Genomic DNA, 20888 nt, shown 5'->3' on the forward strand with positions numbered 1-20888 from the left:
GCGAGGCACCGACAGACAGCTGCTTCCGCCAATTAGAAGGCGGGACACGCCGTTCCGCTCCGGGGGCGACGCTGCCGCGCGGGGCGGGACCTGGCGACCGGAAGCGGCTCGTTCCCTCAGCGTCGCTTCCGGTGCCGCCGCCGCCGCCGCCCTGCGCGGGATGTAGCGGCCGGTGAGTGCGGGCGGGGGGGGCCGTGGCCGCCGGCGGCGGAAGGGGGGAGCGCCCGGCCCCTGGCTCAGCCCCGCTGGTGGGGGGGGAGACAGCGCCCGGCCCAGCCCCGCCGGTGCCCCGAAGGGGACCCGGGCCCGTCGGTTCCGGCCGGCGGGGAGGGCACGGCCTGGGGCGGGGTGCGCGGCCGTGGGGTCCCGGTGACTCTGTTCTTTCTCCTCCCTCCCCAGCGCGGCGGCACAAGGACGCGGAGGGACCTGCCCCGGCCACCGGCACCGACCGCGCCGCCCCCATGGCGTCCCGCAAGGCCTCCGCCGCCGGGCAGGGCAACGGGCTGGCCACTGCCGGCCGGGAGAGGGCCCACCTGGAGCTGGCCGAGCTGGGGCCGCTGCTGGAGGAGAAGGGGGACCAAGGCGCCGCCGGCCCAGCCAGCGTAAGCCCCCCTTCCCCGGGGGCGGGCGGGTGGGGGGGCCGCGGCTGGGCCCGCTCTTCCCGGCTTAGGCTCTCCGCGCCGGCCCGGCGGATTAACCCTGGAATTTGCCTGTTATCCCGTTACAGCCTGAAGGATGCCGCTGGCCGGCTGTGTTTCGCAGAGCCCCGAGGCTAGTCATCACTTTATGTCACCACCGAGAGGCTGTGGGGTGTCTCGATACTCGAGCGGTGGGGGCTGGACGCTCTGTGCTCGCAGCTGGCCCCAAAGCTGGGCCTGGTGCGCAGGCACGGCTCCGTGGTAGCCCCTGGTGCAGTGAGGGCAACCGAGAGGCTGTGCTGGGAGTGACACGGGGGTGCTGCCGGTCACCCAGCTGTTCCAAGGCCCCTGGAGCTGGAAATGACCTTCCCAAACCCACTGATGGCAAGGGAGGCTGGAGAGAGCTGGGCTGGAAGAGCATGCCCAGCCCGGGGGGGTGCTGGGGAGCTGCTGCCTCTGCTCGGCCTTGGTCTCACGGCTGGGGCAGAGGGACGGCTTTCCTGGCTGGGCCAAGTGGCTGTTCCAGCCTTGGCTGTAGGGGTGAAAATCCCCCATCGTAATCCCACCTTTCAGCAAGGATAAATCTGGGATTAGCCTCCCCGAGATGGTTAAGACAGTAGCATGTTGCGTAAGTGGCGGTGACCGGTGGGTCCTGCCTGTCCCCTCAGGAAGGGATGAAGCCCCAGGTGCTCTCGGAAGGGAATTGTTGCTCCCCGCACACTGTTCCTCTTCTCATGGGCAGGAATGATTTCCTCTCGGCCTTTCTCCCTCTAGGCTGAAGACCCGCCATGCCCAGCGGCCCGTGAGGAAGAGGAGGAGGTGGTCCGTGTGCTGACTCTGCCTCTGCAGGCTCATCATGCCATGGAGAAGATGGAAGAGTTTGTGTATAAGGTACAGGAGCCTATGGCAATCCCCCAGTCCCAATTTTAGAGTGTTAACAAGGCCCAGACACCCCAAACCCAGGGCTGAAGGTGCTGGGCAGGGGCTGGGGTGCGTTGCTCTGTCTGGATGAAGCTCCCGAGGTTCCGTGCAGCTCTGCCAGCAGTCTGCTCAGCTTGCCTGGGCCTGCTCCCAGGAGCAGTGCAGGAAGGGGATGGTGGCAGCTGGGAAGTGCCTGTGGGGGTGAGGGTTGTACCTGGCCATGTCAGACCAGCAGTGAGCTGGGGAGCAGGCCCAGTTTCTCTGCAGCCCTCGGACGGGGGCCGGGAGCAGTATGCACCATTGCTGGTTCCACCTGGTGCCTGTGCTCACGGACACTTGGTAAGTGGTGGCATCCACTGAGGGCTGGCCTGACTCTGTTGCAGCTGGGGCTCCCTCTTGCCTGACGAAAATGGGAGTCCCCCACTGCAGGGAACAGTTGCTTCAGGTGTGGAAGGGTTAAGCCTGAGGGCACAAATCGCCTCTGACTCCCTGGGGAGATGCGAGTGCTAAGCAGGATGTGGGTGGTTTAAGGGGTCTGGGTGCCTGATGATGTAAAAGCTGAACTTCCTCTCCCCGAGGAGCGTTCCAGGGCATTTTCAGCCCTTGAGCTTGTTTCACGTGTGACGTCAGGCTCCCAGGGTGAGTAAACGTGAGCCTTTGGGCTGGCTCAACGCTCTGGGGGCCACCAGCACAGCTTGACCTGTTGCAGGTGTGGGAAGGGCGCTGGCGCGTGATCCCTTATGACGTGCTGCCCGACTGGCTGAAGGACAACGATTACCTCCTGCACGGACACAGGCCTCCCATGCCGTCCTTCCGCGCCTGCTTCAAGAGCATCTTCCGAATACACACAGAGACGGGCAACATCTGGACGCACTTGCTAGGTGATGGGGGGGGGGGAGTTGGCCACCCTGGGGCTGAAGGTGGGCTTGGGGGCTTTTCACAGCTGGGACTTGCTTGGTGCTGGAGGGCCTGAGAGCTGCCGGAGTTCCTTGGGTGAGGGGAGGACAGGGCGCTTCCCCGCGGCAGGGCCTTGGGGCCGGGCTCGGCCGCTGGTTGTGGCTTTGCCGATGCTCCGCAAGAGCGGGGTGTGAGGAATGAGTCCTGGGCAAAACAGGAACGCCTCGGAGCTTTTTTTTCTCTGGAGCCCAGTGGCTCTTCAGCCCTTGCTCCAGCACCACCCATCTGCAGTAAGAGCCTCAGCTAACAGCCTACTGCCAGGCCAGCCCCAGGTGCAGCTCAGCACCTCCAGGTGCGCTGTGAGCAGGATACGTCCAGGGTCTGCTTGCAGAGCATAGCTCGGGCTGTGTTTCTCTTGGCTCTTTGCTGAATTCTTTCACTCTCCTGCCTGACTGCCCGTTTGGTGTGTTCCCTGCAGGTTTTGTTTTGTTCCTCTGCTTGGGGATCCTGACCATGCTGCGGCCCAACATGTATTTCATGGCTCCTCTCCAGGAGAAGGTGGTGTTCGGGATGTTCTTCCTGGGAGCAGTGCTGTGCCTCAGCTTCTCCTGGCTTTTCCACACGGTCTACTGTCACTCGGAGAAGGTCTCACGGACTTTTTCGAAGTGAGTCAGCACAAGCGCGGTTGTGTGGTCTCAGGAGGTTTTGAGTTCTCACAGCGCTTTGTTCCCACGTGCTTTATCCTTGGGGGGAGTGTTCACAGAGTCCAGCGTGGAGCTAAGTGGGAACCACACCTGGATCCTGGAGGGCTCTGCCCTGTGTCTGAGCACCTTAAATCTGCCGGCTCAGGTGGATGATCGAGGCACCAGCCCTGGGAACCTGCAGCTCCCAAGGGAGCAGCCTTTGTGCCCTCGCAGCAGTGAACTGAGGAGGGGGGGTCTCTGTCTCACTGGGCAGCTGTGGGACACGGCAGTTTGGCAGTTCCCAGTTTACTGAATGCTTTCAAAAACCTGGTTTGGATCCAATTTGGACTGAAACCAAATTGAAAAAAAAACCAAAACAGGATTCCCGGCAAAGTGGAAAGGCTGGGCAGTGGCCAGTGCCTCTCCCCAGGGCTGGTGCACAGGCTGCTCTTAGAGTTCAGCTCGTATCAGCCTTCGTGGCGCAGGCAGAGCAGCAGTGAGGCTTTAAGTAAGATCTTCCTCTTGCAAGTCAAAGGCATTTACTTGGGTGCTGCTTGCTGAGAAATCCTGCCGAGCTGCTTTGCACACACCCCAGAGATGCTGCAGGATCGTGTCTCCCAAACAAACTGCGCTGCCGTGCCCTCGACAAAGATGTCCTTGTGTACCGGGGAAGGCGCTTGCCGCGGCGCCGGTGGGGGGTAGCGCAAGCTGCTGCATTTTGGTGGTGAAATGGTTCCTGGATCGATAGATCGAAAGTACTTTGCGGTGGAGGAGAACAGTTAAATCCATAATCACGAGGGCTCGCGCCGCCACATCCTGTCATGGTGGGTTGAGTGCGCGGCCCCTCTCACATCGAGCCAGCTCCTGTTCGCCTCTGCGCTCCTGCCGAGCTCTGGCGTGCCCTGCAGCCGCGTACATGCCAGGGCCCTTTCTCCTGTCCCACATCACATCAATGAGACCTGAGCACGCCCCTCCTCCCCTCTCTGGGCACCCTGCTTCACCCGTGGGGCTGTGGCCGCCTGCCCGGCCATGGTGGCTCCGTTTGGGTGCAGGTGGGCTGGAGGTCACTCGCACATAACCGAGGACACGAGGAGCAGGGTGGGTTTTGGGGCTCATGTGTGACTCTGTCATTGCACCCCGGCTGCAGGTTGGATTATTCAGGAATTGCACTGCTGATCATGGGGAGCTTTGTCCCGTGGCTCTACTACTCGTTCTACTGCTCCCCACAGCCAAGACTCATCTACCTCTCCATCGTCTGTGTCTTGGGCATCTCTGCCATCATCGTTGCTCAGTGGGACCGGTTTGCCACCCCCAAGCACAGGCAGACAAGAGCAGGTAGGAGTTCTCCCTCCTCACCTCGGGAGGGAGTTCGGGGGGGCTTCAGGGAGGCACTTTGGGGAGATCCCATCGTGGGATGGCTTTCCTTCCGGGAAGAGCCCTCAGCATCTGCAGAATTGATCCCCCCAGAGCACCACACTGCCCTTGCAGCAGCTCCTGGCAGGGAGAAGGTCTCTTTCCTCCTCTTGCTGTGCTGGGGTTTTAGATTCCCTGCGGAGCAGGGCCCGAGCTCTGCCTGGCATTCGGCAAGCCTGAAGTTTGGAGCCGAGAGACGCATTTAAAAATAGCCCTGTAAGCAGCGGCTGGGCGGCCTGGGGCTGTGCCACATGAAGCAAGCTGCCTTCGCCGGGAAGCAGTTTGGCAGCATGAACCTGCAGCTCGGGCAGAGGAGGAAGAGATCCCCTCATCCGTCCCCTGCCCGTTACGTGCTGGCACGTCCCTGCCTTCCTGGAGGCTGCAGGGTGAGGCTGCCTCCGGCCACTCTGCACTTGCAGCCCGTCCTGCCCCCGCTGCAGCCTCTGCAGACGCGATCAGCCTCGGTGAGCACAGAGAAATGCCTCTGCCCGCCCTTGCCTCCGCTGGGGCTCCTGCAGCAAAATAGCTCTGGCAGCAGCATCCCAGCTACTTGAGGAGGGGTGACGCTGAGCTGGAGGCCGGGCAGCGCTGCTGGCACATGACCCATGAGACACACCCCCCCTCAGAATGGGGCAGGGGACAGGGCAGGACTCCCAGCCCACTGCTCCCCCACGGCAGCGCTGGTGGAGATGGCACCTCCTGGGGAGGGCTGCTGTCCCCCTGGTGCGAGGCAAGCTCCTGCGGCGAGTACAAGCTGTAGCTGCTCAGAGCTGCTGTCTCCCTGCAGTGCCATTTGTTCCCTGCCAAACTAATTGGATGCCAGAGCTGAAAATTTCAGCGCTGCTCATTAGCACCTTCCTCTTGAGCTCTAAGCAGCTTCACTGAACAAATGACCAGCGAAACCCCTCCTCGAAGGACTGGCTGAGGCAGCTGCGTCCCTCGCGCTGTGTGAGGCTTCGGTACCTTCGAAGGGCTGGCACCTTCCGAAAGGGCTGTTCCGGGAGCTGGGAGTGGGAGCTGTATGGAGAACGCTGGGTGAGCTCAGCCCGGTGCGTGCTGGGGGTTAGCGCTGCTTCTGACTAGGACACGAGCTTAGATCCCTCGTTTTGAGAAGGATAAATGCCATGAGGATTGGATAATCCAGGACTGAGTGAGGAAAAGCTGCTGGTGCCTCCAGCTTCCCTTTGGGCAGGACGAGGCTGCGAGGGCAGCTGGCAGGGAGCAGCAGCGCCCCGGCCGCCCCGCGCTGCCGTTTGCTCATCTCTCCTCTCTGCCGCAGGCGTCTTTCTGGGGCTGGGGCTGAGCGGCGTGGTGCCCACCATGCACTTCACCATCGCCGAAGGGTTTGTGAAAGCCACCACCGTCGGCCAGATGGGCTGGTTCTTCCTCATGGCCGTGATGTACATCACGGGCGCGGGGCTGTACGCTGCCCGCATCCCCGAGCGCTTCTTCCCGGGCAAGTTTGACATCTGGGTGAGTGCAGGGGTGAGGCGGTGAGCAGGACGCTTGGGGGGGGGGAGCAGTTGTGAATTTGGGGAGCGGGGATGGAGGGTGCTGAGCTCTGAGATGAGGAGAAGGTGGCTGGGGGTGTCCTGGTGTGCCTCAGTGCCTGTGCTGGCAGCCAGACCTTGAGCGGCTGCTGCGGGCAGGTGGGGCAGGCTAAAGTACGGGGTGGAAACTGCTGCCTGGGAGCAATGAGAAGGAAAACAGCAGAGCTCAGAGGACAGTCCTGGGGCGGTGCAGAAGCAGCAAGGAGAGGCAGAGGCGTTTCTGGTGTTGTTTTGTCCCCTTCGGTCTGGTCTAAAAGGTGTTTTTGTTTCCCCGCAGTTTCAGTCGCATCAGATCTTCCACGTGCTCGTGGTGGCCGCGGCCTTTGTCCACTTCTACGGGGTGTCAAACCTGCAGGAGTTTCGCTACGGACTCGAAGGGGGGTGCACAGACGACTCTCTCCTCTGAGAGCGCCTGATTTTAGTACAAGCTTCCTAAGTGCTTTTTAAACTCTGTCTTTGCTAAAATCAAAGGAAGACTCAAAACTGTTTGGGGTTGTTGGTTTTGTGGTTTGTGGTTTGGTTTTTGGTTTTTTTTTTTAAAGAAAAAAAAAAAAACAGAAAAATTCTTTAGCAAAGTTACCGACCAAATCCTCACCCCCTTCCCCACGCACTTTGCTGGGGCTGAGGGGAGGCAGCTCGGGCCGTGGCAGCCTGCCCTGCCGCGCTCCCGCCTCCTCCAGACAGTGTTTTAGCCGCACTGGGGTCATCCAGCCTTCCCAGGCACGCCGAAAGCAATGGGTGCGGGTACCCCGCTCCCGGCACAGCCGAGCACACCCCCTTCCCGAGCTCACCGGAGCAAGCAGAGTCACGCACTACCAGGCCCAGGGCCAGAGAATTTTGCGTATCCCTTGGGACAGAGCTGCCTTGCTGGGGGGAGCTCCGCAGCCCCCGGTGCTGCTGCCCAGGGCACAGGCACAGATTCACGTAACTTAAGTTTTAATTGTCTTTTTTTTTGTTTGTTTGTTTTGTTTTGTTGTTTTCCTTGACAAAGTAATGTAAACATAAATGAGAGAATATTTAATATTTAATACTAAGCTTTAAAAAGACTTGCTGCCACCACAGTGTACTCGGCTCCCTCGCTGTCTGTGGTAGTGAGGAAGGACAGTGTTTTAGGGGAATGTAGAGCTGCTGTAGCTGATTGAAATAAAAAGGTCAATAGTTCAGTGTCGTGCTGGTGGTGTCTGTCTCATTTTTTGGGGTGGGCATAGAGAAGCAGCTGCTCAGGGTGGGGGCTGCTTCTGGAGGGAGAGGGGGCTCTGAGCACCCCCCAGGAGCGTGTTCCCTCAAAGCTGAGCAGCAGCAGCACCCATGCAGGCCAGTGTGACCAGGCAGCGAGCCTGGACAGCCCCAACAGCTGAAATAAAACACAGGAAACTCTTGGGTGTTGCAGCGATGACGGGGCAGGAAACCCTTCCCTGGCTGGGCGATACGCAGCGGGACCAGCGGGACCGGCTGCCTTCCCTCCTGGGATCGACACCGCTGGTCAAAAAATGCTACAGCCTGGCTGGTGTGCGGGGAGGGAGGGATGATGCCCTAAATCAGAGGCTTCTCCTCATGGAGAAGCACGTGAGAGTGACCATCCAGTACAGACAGGCAAGGGGGAATTAGGTGGCAGAAGCTGAGCTGAGTAAAGCCCCCCCTCGGGCAGCTGAAGCCTGTTACCTCCCTGAGGGGGGAGCGCCTGGCAGGGCCACCACAGCCCCTGTGCCAGAGCTTGTCACCAGGGGCACATGTCCCTGTGACGCCTGGCAGGTGGGGAGTGGCTGCTGCTGCCGGGAAGGCTCGTGTGGTGGTCTGTCTGAGCTGCTTGGATGTGGCCCAGCTCTGGGGACCACGAAGGCAGGGCCTGGATGGAGCCCCCAGGGTGGGGGCAGCAGGTTCTTCTGTGGCAGATCAACCTACAGCAGCTCCTGCGCGCCCCGTGCCCCGCTCCCAGGCGAAGCGCTGGCGGGAGAGGTCACCCCGTGTTCCAGGCTGCTGCTTGAACATGGGCCAGTGGCTCGGCTGAGTCATCTCCCCCCACAGCAAGCCCCTAAGGACAGTTTGGTGGTGGAAGAACAAAACCCTGGAGCTGCACGCAGCTCTGAACAATGCCAGTGCTCTAATCCTACAGGAAAACATCTGGTGCTTTAACACGCAGATTTGGATGCACAGGGGAGGCTCCGCAGCTCCCCAAGTGTAATTGTCCCTCAAAGACCAGACTCATCTACTCTGCAGTTGGGGTGTCAACTCAGAACAGACGAAAGCACAAGCTGAGTGACACAAATCAAGAAAATTATCTTTAAAATTCGCCCGAGGAACCAAGTAAGCGGCAAAGCAAGACAAGCCTTCACACACACAGCTTTTGTGCCTAAGGTTTTTGAAAATTACATACCAGCAGCAACTATATCAAACAGTAAGGTACCAGAGACGCAAGCCCCAGCAGTCCTGGAGCAGTTCTAGGACAGGCAGGGAGTGAAAACCGGATGACAGGACGTAGGAGATGGTCAGGATCTTGCACTTGCATGCATGCTTTGTACAACCCTAATTCACCCCTCTGGCAACCACTATTGGGACCACTTTTGTGTTATTCTCATCCTCCTCCTGCCACATGGGTCTGACCGAGTTTCCTGACAGAGTGCAGAGATCAAGCTCCTTCCCGGGCAGAGGGAAAGCCATGAAGCTGCTCAGATGACTAAATATTACTCAAGTCTTTTTGAATATGGATATTCCATCAGGAATTGCCAGTAAGCAATAGTAGTAACAACAGAAAACCTCACTGGATATGTTTTTTTTAACACCTAGCAAATACAGACTCCACAACTGGAGTTTAAGAACAAAAACATGGAGCAGATGTTTTAATTGCGCTTAGGACTGGATCCGAGGTGACAAGGCAGCAGGCTGTGCTGGCAGCACGCATGCAGGTGCAATGCTTCACCCTCCAGCCCCACAGCCCTACATGTTTTCTGTTCGGGGCTCCTACATGTCTCCCTGCACAGTTCTAGAAGGGGAAACTCCCTGCAGTATCCCCTTTGGAGGTGCTGCAAAAGCCGCGGCAAGCGCCAGCAGAAGTGAAGAATTCGTTTGCTGCCACCTCTTGCTAAAAGAGGCCCAAAGCCTTGCGGGTTAAGGGGAAGGCAGAGGCACGCTGCAGCCTCCGGATCCACAAAAGGCCAATTCTGCTTTAACCAAAGAACTTAGGCTGCATGGCAGTAGCACAGAAAACAAAGCAGGGCATGGAAATACGTATTGCTGGAAGTAGTTCTCACTGGTTTGCACATTCTCCCAATAACATTCGCTTTAGGAATGTAAAACTGCATGTAGATGAACTCTTTTTTTCCTTAAGCTGAAATAAGAGTAGTAACCTAAATCCGATGGGTAAGAGGCTAAACTCCAGCTGCGCTCACTGTGGATGGTCAATGGCACATCCCAGAGAAGACTCCACAGACTTTTGCTTCAGTCCATGTCCAAAGGATGACAAGACTCCATTTAGTCCTTGTCTAAAACCTCCGTGTATTCTATCAGACATGTATTAACGTTACAGCAATGGAATCTATCATGAATAAATAGATTTGTCATCTTCTAAAAGTTCTCCTGCACAGCTTTTACACTGAAAAGTGCTGAAGGTCCTCTTGGCATGGTTTGGGTAAGAGACTACCACTGGTGTAAAGACATACCGCACCTTGGTCCTCCAGCATTTTAAATTACAGCTCAGGTACAGTGTGAACTAGGAGAATGAGGATAATCACTGGTATTGCCTGTAGTCGCCAAATGGAGAGGGCTGCAGCTGGGAGGGGTCTTCTGATATCTGAGGGCCTGCAAATAAGGCAAGAGAAAACAGGCAAATAGTAAATACCAAAAGGCAAGAGATTCCTCCTACTAACAGCATGAAACACATTCACAGCCGTTTTGTTTATACAAAACCCTTTTAAAACTAAGGAAGCCACTAACAAGACTTTACATTTAATTTGTTTTCATTGAAAAAAGTTCAAGAGCTTTATGCATTGACAAGAACCTCAGCCCAACAAGGACCGTATTTTTATCTCCTTTACTAAGAGGGAAATGAATCAGAGCAGCGAGATGGAAACCTCAGTCACCTAAAGGAGCGGAGACCTGTGCCTTACTGCCCTCCAGCCGAACCTGGCCACTCGGTAAAGGTTTACCCGCGGTAACTTGCCTGACAATAAAGCGAGCCAGTGAAACGGAACGGATCACTGTGGAGTCAGCTTCTCTTACTGACGTTCTACTGGAGGGAAGCAATACGCTTCCTGCATGCCAATTTGAGAGAGGATAAATTGTAACGGACAGATGATACTCCTCCTCTAAAGCGGATTAATTTTAAAATGTCTTTGTATTAAGGACAGAAATTGTTATAATTTAGACCCAACAAAGAACATCAGTGAACAAGCCTGAGAGAGGAAGCCTCTCAGGAATTTGTGGCTTGCTACTAATCCTTTCAACAATGTGGTTTTATCTGTATTCCTCCCAAAACAGGGTGGGGAGACAGAGGTATTAAGTATTTTACACAGGCAAGTATTTACACAGCTCAGCTAACTGACACCTCAACTTGTGTTTCACTTAGGAAAAAAAAAAAGGGATATAGTTTTTGAAGCAGTTTAGAAAAAAAACAACAAAACATTACCACCACCACCACCCCGCTCTTGGAAATCTTTTATCTGTATCAGCCTGGTGATCTTTTATCACTTCATTTAAACCAGGGTTACCCACACACTTGCAGGCAGACCGCAGCCAGCCCGCCAGAACCATCCTTCCTGCCCCACAGCTAGCTGCTTGCTATTCCCTCAGACCTGTTGTGTCACCCACCACTGACTAAAATACTGTTGCCACCACCTGACCGGTTGTGTGGCCGCCTCAGGGGACAGAAGACATGGACAGCAGGGACACCCCTGCTTGCAGCCAGGCAGCCTCCAGTCACCCAGTGGGAAGGAGCTGATGATACTCTTGTGTCATCAGCAACGTGCGGCTCCTCCTTGACTTTCTCAACCTTAGAAGCCGGCAACTGGCAGAGCGGATTTACTCTGTTGTAGGGGTGCTGACTGGAAGAGGTGCATCAGTAAAGACCGCATTAAAAAAGCCTTGCAATGCCACAGCCTGATGGTTCCTTTACCGTTTGGAAACTGTGTGGAGGCAAATCTTGTTAACAGAATACCAGCTCCTTCAATTAAAGCTAGGAGAATTCCTCCCATCGCAGCAGATCCGACCATGGCAACGGGTCCATCTAAAAATAAAAAGCACAAAACACTTTTTACTTCTCTGGTGCATGACTTTGCATATAGCTCTCCTTAGTCATAATCTCTCCCATAAGAAGGCTCAGCATCAGTGATTTTGCATCCATTAAGCCTCATTAGCATCATCAATAAAAAGATAATGAGTGGGCAGCTCCCTGCCCCCCTGAGAAACAAAGGGACACCAGTAATGTTTGAGAACACAGAATCATAGAATCATTTAGGTTGGAAAAGACCTTTACGATCATCAGCCCAACCACCAACCCAGCACTGCTGAGCGCATCACTAAACCATGTCCCTAAGCACCGTATCTGCTCATCTTTTAAATCCCTCCAGGGATGGTAACCCCACCGCCTCCCTGAGCAGCCTGTTGCTGTGTTTGACCACCCTTTCAGTGAAGAAATTTTTCCTAATATCCAACCTAAACCTCCCCTGGTACAACTTGAGGCCGTTTCCTCTCGTCCTATCACTTGTTCCTTGGGAGAAGAGATGGATACCCACCTCGCTACAGCCTCCCGTCCGGCAGCTGTAGGGAGCCATGAGGGCCCCCCCGAGCCGCCTCCTCTGCAGGCTGAACCCCCCCAGTTCCCCCAGCCGCTCCTCAGAGCACTTGTGCCCCAGCCCCTGCCCCAGCCCCGCTGCCCGGCTCTGGACACGCTCCAGCATCTCTACATCCCTCTTGAAGAGGGGCCCAAAGTTATCTTCCACACGCTCCAGGATCTTCCTGGACTGTTTCCTCTCTGCTGTACTGTATTTCCAGCAGACACCTGCTAAGCTGAAGTCCTCCAGGAGAACAAGGGCTAGCAATTGTGAGACTTCTCCCAGTTGTTGCCAGAATATTATCATCTGCATCTTCACCCTGGCTGGGTGGTCTGTAACAGACTCTCACCATGACATCTGCCTTGGTGGCCTTCCTTCTGACTCTTACCCATGAACACTTGACCCAAGCACCATCGTCAAGCTGTAGACAATCAACACACTCCCCAACACACAGAGCTACACCGCCGCCTCTCCTTCCCTGCCCATCCCTTCTGAAGAGTTTACAGCCACCCACTGCGGCACTCCAGAGTTATCCCACCACGTTTCTGTGACAGCAACTGTGCCAGAGCTTTCCTGCTACACAAGGGCTTCCAGCTCCTCCAGTCTGGTGCCCGTGCTGTGGGGAACGGGGTAATTGGATTTCAGCTGGGCTATTGATCCTGCCACCTTTTTGGGGGGAGAAGCTGTAATTCCTACGTGACCACTCTCAGAAACCTTTCCATGGTTCCTAACACATCAATAAACCTCGTGTCTTTGCTGCCACATGGATTTCTACCCACTATTGCCACTGAGACAGCAGCCTGAAGGACCTCCTTCTTATTACTTTCATAAGCACAGGACAAAAGTTTCAGATTATCTTTCAGTTTCTCTGAAAAAGTAAATTCCAATTTGGGTAACACAGACTTCCTTCACTATCATGGTGAGAACTGTACATTTAGAGCACAGAAGTTTCTCAACTGTTGTCCTCAGTTTCTTACTTCTTGCAGCTAAAATGGCTCCAGTTAGGGCTCCGCTTGTGATTGAATTCCACGGATCTTCCTTCCCTCTCATTCTGACCATACTGCAGTCAATCATGGAGAAGAGACCCCCCCAGACAGCAAAGCTACCTGTTCAAAAATAAACAAAAAACAGCTTACAGAAAGCAGACAAGCCCGCGACGCTGCAGCTATATAATCAAGAGATGATGCAGTATTAGTGCGCTTGCTTTCAGACATGGAAGCATATGCAAACTCCCAAACATCAGTTAAAATCAATATTGAGAAAAATTCCCAGCTTGCCAGATGACACATATATTACACATAGACACATTCTATATATAAACTCACTGATTTATATTTAATGACAGAAATCAAACAGTGATTATAATAGAACTTCTACCCTAATAAAGCCAGATTAGCCCAGGGAACTTTCATATTTTTCACTTTTTAAACGTATTTCCTCATAAAGAATGATGCAGAGTAATTTCACACCTTATCCTAGTGCTGCTCCCAGCACCTCAGATCAGTATTGTATGGCAGATGCAACGAGAATGCAACAGTTTGCAGACTGCAAACACAGAAGTCTTTTAACAACAAGGTGTATTATAAATTAAAAGAAATACTGATCTCCAGACTCATTTGGGGAAAAGTATTTAGAGTAAGATCACCCCTCCCTAATTTGAGGTGTCTTACTGCCTTATACCAGTTTAAGAACCAGTAAAAACCAGGAGGTGGGATTCTTCTCTCCGCACAGTCCCCACAGGCTGCAGCCACAGAGCCTCTTCAGCCCATGGCCCCAATTTCTTCAAGCAGTTCTGCTGCAGCTGATGTTTCTGTGCTCCACACCACTCTCCCATTTTCTCCTTCCGTCGTGTATTAACTCAATCTGCCCCTCAGAATGGCACAAAGGCAGAGCGCAATGCGCGACCACAGCTGACCTTTAAGAGGTCACAACGTCACTTTGAATCAAACTGCAGGGTTGCGATTTTTAGACTTTTATGTGCAAAATTCAGTTCACAAACATGACTGAAGTTCACCTGGCTGACCCCAGGGGAACAATGTGAAATCCTACCCAGACCCACCCATCTTTTTTATTGTTTCTCCAAGGTTGATCATTTCTTTTAATGAGTCCATTTTGTTTATTTTAAAACCCTGCAGACAATGCACAGGCTCCCAGGCAGCTCTGCACTGAGCTGGTTAAAATATGACACAATTATTAACCCTGGCTTATCACTCCGTGAACGCAAGCATGTTTCCTCCACACTACGCTGACTCTGGATGCATTAGGACCATATTTACTCATTGCTCGGACTAACAAACACCACTGCAACACAGCTGGCCCACAGCTCGGGTGTCACTGCACCTGTACCACGTTATATTCCCAAACTCAGTTATCTACCAACAGCCAACTGACCGCAACACCACCACAAAATTAATTACCTCCCAGTTGTGGAGCTCTTGTTTTAATAGCTGTCAAACTTCCCCGCAGCCGGTGGTTTACACCCTACAATAAAAGAGATATGACCATTAAAAATAACAGAGTCAGGTCTTACAGCCAATCTGACTGTATATAGCATAACTTGCCACCGGCCCGATGTATTTCTACGCACTCTCAGCAGCTGTGATCAACCAGCAGAAATTGCATTTTACACATTAATCACTCCCTTACGTTATATCTGTCAACTACAGAAATGAATTACAGCCACCAGGCATTAATTTGAGTTCAAAGTTTGTTTGAGTGGCCTAGCGGGGATTGGACGAGTCATTTAAAGGAATTCTTCTAGCCAGATCAGCATATTTATTTTCCACGTGTATCGTTTCTTTATTCCTATCTGATGCCCAGGCCCTTGGCACAGTTTGCACACAGGACACCAGCGGAGCAAAGAGCAGCAGCAGGTGCAGGTAACCACAAGGAGGAGACTCTGTCCATGGAGAAAGGGAAAACCACCCAGAGGAAGAGTGCCACTGGGCTGCATTAGAGGAACCCTGCATGCTTATCCCATTTCCACCAGTACTTTATCTGGTTTACTAACCACCTCACCCCTACTGCAGATGCCCACAGACCAGGAGCAGTGAGCTGGCAGCACCAATCTCACTAGTTGTCCCAAATTCAGTCATTCCTGCTGGTCAGGTGGAGTATTTAGTCCTTGTCCCATCAGCTCAGCCTCAGTAGCTAAGAGAAGCAAGCAATTCAGCTTCTGAATGTGGTGCTGAGCCTTCCAGAGTCTAACACTAAACCTGCCACCCAGGACCCCACAGGATCACAGCTACGCATTTTCCCACACTTTAAGAAGATTTAAAGAATATACACCCAAGTTTTATTTTTGATACAAGCACTCAGAAGTGTGGACAGGTTTATTTAATAAGTCTTAAGCAAAATTAAGAATGTAGTTAAGCATATAATCCTCTCCAACTCAACTGTCCAGGACCTCACTAGTTTGGAAACAGATATTTATTTACAAACCTTACCTCAAACTGATGGCTTATTAAGCGTCACTATATATCAAATATTACTCAATAAAACCCCCTTTTATATGAAGCCAGAGAAACGTTTTAAAGCAAATACTCAAGTAGAAATTGTATCTTATTTTTGCAAATGTCTCTACAACAGGTTTATAGTCTACATTTTGCAGCAGAAATCCTGAAAGCGAAAACCGACTCGCATCAGCTAAACTTCAACTTTCACGTTTACGCACACTTCTGCATTTAAACAAAACCTATCAAGAAAATTCAGTTAATAAAACCTGTTAATAAATAAGAGATTAATTAAAGAAACAAATAACCTCTAATATAAATCTGAAGGAGAAAAAGATTCTTCCTTTGAGTCTTTCCACTTCTTAAAAGAAAGGGAGAGGGGAAGACCAGAAGAGGAAGAACAGCCCAGGCTTCACAACTTTACATGCCGACAAAAGCAAAGGCAGATCGGCTGAGACGGACACATTCTGCTGCGCCCTCCACTTCCCCATCCTGAGGGAAATGTCCCTCAGCGAGGGAGGGCAGCCAGCTGCCAGCATCCCACTGCTGCCATCTGATCAAACAGGGGGAAGCAGCACTCCTACTGAAAAGAGGAAGGGCCCCTGCGGAGCCTGAACCATTCACCAAACGTTGTACCCTCCCGGTTTGGATTAATGACATGCAGGCCATTAATCAGTCCCACACACTGCACAGGGACTACTCCTCCTTTACCCTCGGCTGGCCAGATGCACTGTTGATGGACAGAGGAAGCAGGACTGCACTCTGAACACACTCTCAGATGATTTTACTTACCACTGGGGAATTTCTGAACCCCTTGATAGCTTGGAAAATGCCACCTCCTATTGCTCCCATCGTGAAAGCACCTCCGCAGTCATCTACTATCCTCCAGGGACTAGAAGGAAAAATAAAAGATGAAAATACTAAATTCCATCATGTTAAACTGTGCAAGTAACTGTAACGGATCCACCACTCATGCACTGAGTGTAGCTGGAGTGCAAATCAAGCCTGCAGCTGTATCGTCTCATATCTACTTGCTGAGCAGACATCAACAGAACACATGCACAAGTAATATTACAGTAAAACAAACTCAACCTTTGCGAGGGTCTACCAGCCCACCTCCCTGGAGTGGCAAGTATCACATATACAGAAGAACCATCTGAACTCCTCACATGAGGCAGCGACAGTATTTCCATCACGGAAAATTTCTCCAGCTCTGTCCTACTTATGTAAATAGCTTTAAATTTACCATTCTCATTCTTGTCTTGACCTACAGAAAACTTAAGTGGCAAATTCAGTGAGACTCAGTTCTCAGCTGGCACAGAACACCGCTTTCCTGAAATAGTCATGCTTTTCATTAGTTCTGGTTATTTAAATGAGAGACTTCAAAGTCAACTTTTGTTAACCTGCAAAGGTTTTCCCTGACGCATCCTGGATCTCTGAAGTTCATTCAAACAAAGCACAGATCCAGTCAGAAGGCCACAATTCCTGCCTCCAAGGACACGGAGCGTCCAATATTTCCAAGCAGTGAGCAAAGGCTTTGCAACAGAAAGAGCACCCTCCTCACAGCAAACACTTTCAACACCAGTGAGATGAGCTTTAATTTGAGGTTCAAAACCGCTTGCCAAGCACCACAGCCCTGTAACTCTCTGCCACTAAACTGAACTCCTCAACCAGGTGAGCACCAACCTGCTATTAACCTCTGTTGCCACTGCTGGTAATTTCGAAGCATAAAATAACAAAGCTATTTTGTTCCTTTGATCTTATACCAAAATCTTACAACAGAAGCCAAGCAGTCAGGTGATTATAACTCCTGCACTGTCAATGATCAGAAAACAAAAACCAGAGTGTAACAACACGCAGGGTCACAAAACTGGAGACTATGGCAAGCTCAGTGTTCACACCAGCAAATCACATATAGGAGCATCAATGGGCATTTCTGATTTCACTCTGAATTTCATGTTTCTGTTCCTGAGGATTCCCTACAGCATCCAGCTCCTGCACAGGAGAATACATCATCAGTGACCCGTTTTGAATCTGCCACAGGTTTTCTACTTCACAGAATATGCTAAGGCTCTTCTGCTGTAAAGAGTGAAAAACATCATTGCTTTTCCCCAGATCCCTTGCTGTACTACATATTCTGTCACGAGGTGTCTTTTTTTCTTCCTGAAAAAAATGTCTAAAATTTGCAGTCCCTCCTCCTAGATGTTCTGCCAGGCTGCTCACTTTCATGACCTACTTCTGAATCCCTCCCTGCCTCTGCAGTCGCTTTAATGAGAGCACGTAGCCAGCTCTGCACGCCTTCTCAACGAAGGCAAACTGTTTGTACACGTGGCATTATTCTGCCTGGTTTGCTTTTGCACGTTGGCATCACCTGGTTGTTCCAAATGCACCAGATCCCCACCCAAATATCACTACTGACCTGTGACAGTGACATCCAGGTCCCAACCCCACCCTGCTTCAGGAAACAGTAGGAGGACTGTACATTATCTCACCATATAACCCCCTTCTTTTTCATTGCCTTGCCTGTAACATGCTTTCATCTCATACTCCTTACAAATCCCCTCTAGATTTGACTAAATTAAATAATTTAGCTCCACTTCACATTTTATTTTCCTTCCCCTATTTCCTGATGTTTAATGATCAGGAAAAGGTTACAGGCACACTGTTGTCAGAGATGCAAAGATGAAAAGCGACTAAGTCTTTCTTCTCAGGGTTTGTTTTTTTTTTGTTGTTTTGTTCTTCTCCACATCTCCTGTCCAGATTTTGATCTATTCTGTTATGAATAAAACATCTCATTACAACTCCCTTCCTTCATAAACTTGCTAACAGTGATCTTGTTAAAAGGCTTTCTGGAAATCTAAATAGATTATGTAAAGTGGTCTTCCTTTACCCACAAGGTCAAATAATTCCTATTCAGAAAATCATGACTGTTCTTTACAAAAGCTTCGTTAATTAGACCCCAATCATGGAATGCTTTCTTAGGTTTTTTCCATCTTTAACCTTGCTTCAGATGTCAAGCTCATTAGCTTCGGGGTTCATAATTCTCCTTTTAAGCTATCCTCCAAGCCTTCACAGGAGCAGCTTTTAAATGAGAAAACATCTTTGATACCAGCACAGCCACGTCCTGTGTCAGCTCCTTTGAACTCCCAGAAAGACGCCGAGCGCCTCTGAAAGCTGACACAATACACCCCCCAACCCCTGGCAGTGCTTGACCTCGGCAGAGGAAAGAATCAGAAGAGAATAAAAGAGATTACTCCATTATTAATTTGGCACTTATCTACAAGCTTAATGTTACTGTTGTTTCCCTGACTTTAAGGGAAGCCCTCACAGTAGGAAAACGATGTGCTCACTTATCACACGAAAGATAAGGTCAAATTCCTACTCCCAACGGCAACCGAGATCAGAGATGAGGAGAGCAAGGGCCACAGCTTTGCTTACGCCAGGGCTCTGGGGCAGCCACATACCAGCTCGACTGATCAGAGATGGAGGATTCCCCACACCTCAGACGGCGCCCAGAGGGAGCTGCAAGGCCTTACAGCACATCCCAAAAGGATGGCAGGGCCAGCGGAACAAGGAGAGCTGGCAGGCGCTACGCCAGCTCTCATGGCCCGTGAGCCAAGGCCCTCGCTTAGAGGGGGGGCTCTACAAAGCCGATGAGGGGGCTGGAGCATCTCCCTTGTGAGGACAGGCTGCGAGAGCTGGGGCTGTTCAGCCTGGAGAAGACTGAGAGGGATCTTATCGATGTCTACAAAGAGCTTAAGGGCCAGTGTCAGGAGGACGGGGCCAGGCTCCTTTCAGTGGTGCCCAGGGACAGGGGCAACGGGCACAAACTGCAGCACAGGGAGCTCCACCTGAATATGAGGTAAAACCTTCCTTTGAGGGTGACAGAGCGCTGGAACAGGCTGCCAAGAGATGTCGTGGAGTCTCCTCTGGAGACAATTCAAAACCCGCCTGGACGCAATCCTGCGCAACCTGATCTAGGTGAACCTGCTTTAGCACAGGGGGTTGGACCAGCTGATCTCCAGAGGTCCCTTCCAACCCCAGCCACGCTGTGATTCTGAATCGCCTCTCCAAGCCCCACGTCTGCCTGCAGCTCTCCTAACGGCCCACGAACCACGAGAGCCAGAGGCCACCGCGTTTTAAATAAAACAAAGCTGCCTTTTCTCAGCACTGATGATTCAGCAGGGTGCCAGCCTGACACCAGCTCTGCTGCAGAAGGGGCAGCACTTCACCCTCACCAGACCATCACCAGACACACCAGCCTGAACAGCCTGACCTCCGCCTCCCCGGCCATGCCCAGCACAGACAAGACTAAGCAATGACCCTGCTTCTAATGAAGGAGACTGAGATGCTAATGACAGCCAGGTCCTACAGTGTCACTTCCCAGTGATATCACACTGCTCCCAGAAACAGCAGATCCTGGGGACTGACACCCCCCACGTCGCTGGGGCGGTGGGGAGAGACCAGGGCAACCAGCAGCAAAACAGGACAAAATGGTGTGGGGCACCCAACAGCCCCCCGACACCTTAGCAGCAAAATGTCCTTATCGCATGACCTTACTAAAGGGAGAACGAGATTACCTAGGGCCCACAGCAACCAATAAATAAATAAAATTTGCTTTGCTAATGTCCTTAACTTTGCGCAGTAGAATGGTGGAACTAACATTTATGGAGAAACTTAAAATGTGGCAGCAGAGCAACGCACAAAGCTTTGGGGAAAGCCTTGTGAACGGCCACGGGTCCCTGCTTGCAGAGGCGAGCAGAACACTGCATACTTAATCTTGAACCCAGCCTTTCGTCTAAATGCTTTATTACTACAAAGAAAACAAATTAAACTGCAACCAAGGTGCTGTGACCGTTTACAATGGCACTGCTGGAATGTAATGGGAGTTGAGATACCACTGGTGAGGTGGCCTGCACGGCGGGGGACCTGGGGCCGGCGGGGACCTGGGGCCGGGGGGGACCTGGGCCAGCCGGCGCATTCCTTCCCCCGCTTCCATGAGGCGGGAGAAGGGCAGAGGCACCGGGGGCGGCGGAGGTGGGTCGTGTGCCCAGGCCCTGCGCCCCCAGAGGCCCAGCAGCGGCGCAGGCCGCAAGGCCTACCCACCACGCCGCTACCTCACCCCTTCAGCGAAACCCCAGTGGGCTCGGTGCCAGCGGGGCTTTACCCGCCCAGGCCCCCGGGCTCCCCGAGTCCCCTGCCCCCGGGCCCCGGCCAGGCCCTCGCAGCCACTCACCTCGGGCCGGCCCTCGGGCCGGCCTCCCCCTTAGCAGAGCCCCGCCAAGGTCACCCACACCCACAATCCCCCGCGCCGCCGCCAGGGCGCGGCCTCGAGAGCGCCCTCCCCGCTCCCCCCGCCGGCCCCTCGCCCCCGGGAGCCCGCCGGTGCCCGGTGCCGCCACGCTCGCCGCCGGGCCGCGGGCCGCTCACCAGGGCTCCCGCGCGTACTCCTCCATCTTGGCAGGCGCCACCGCCCTCACCCGCCTTCCCGCCGCGCGATTGGTTCGCCGCCCCCGTGCGCCGCCAATGGGGGCGGAGGGCGGGACTTGGGCGGAGGTGTCTGCGCATG

At 53.0% G+C, this 20888-nt stretch overlaps 2 protein-coding genes across 2 annotated transcripts; one reads left to right on the plus strand and one right to left on the minus strand.

Annotated features, from left to right (window-relative positions):
- The first annotated feature begins 44 nt into the window (after positions 1-44).
- On the plus strand, positions 45-7270 carry ADIPOR1 (adiponectin receptor 1). The gene is made up of 8 exons (XM_080367518.1): positions 45-172; positions 400-602; positions 1413-1529; positions 2269-2440; positions 2935-3121; positions 4287-4474; positions 5832-6025; positions 6380-7270. The coding sequence occupies exons 2-8, from the start codon at positions 462-464 to the stop codon at positions 6506-6508; spliced, it is 1128 nt and encodes a 375-aa protein (XP_080223644.1). The 5' UTR covers positions 45-172; positions 400-461; the 3' UTR covers positions 6509-7270.
- Positions 6599-20875, minus strand: TIMM17A (translocase of inner mitochondrial membrane 17A). Its single transcript, XM_080367526.1, has 6 exons — positions 20750-20875; positions 16112-16211; positions 14285-14348; positions 12845-12973; positions 11210-11320; positions 6599-9897 (listed from the first exon to the last, which is right to left on the minus strand). Exons 1-6 carry the CDS (start codon positions 20773-20775, stop codon positions 9827-9829), a joined length of 501 nt encoding a protein of 166 aa, XP_080223652.1. The 5' UTR covers positions 20776-20875; the 3' UTR covers positions 6599-9826.
- Positions 20876-20888: the final 13 nt, after the last annotated feature.

The sequence above is a fragment of the Falco punctatus genome, assembly GCF_963210335.1.
Source record: "Falco punctatus genome assembly, chromosome: 17".
In the NCBI taxonomy this organism is placed as follows: Eukaryota; Metazoa; Chordata; class Aves; order Falconiformes; family Falconidae; genus Falco; species Falco punctatus.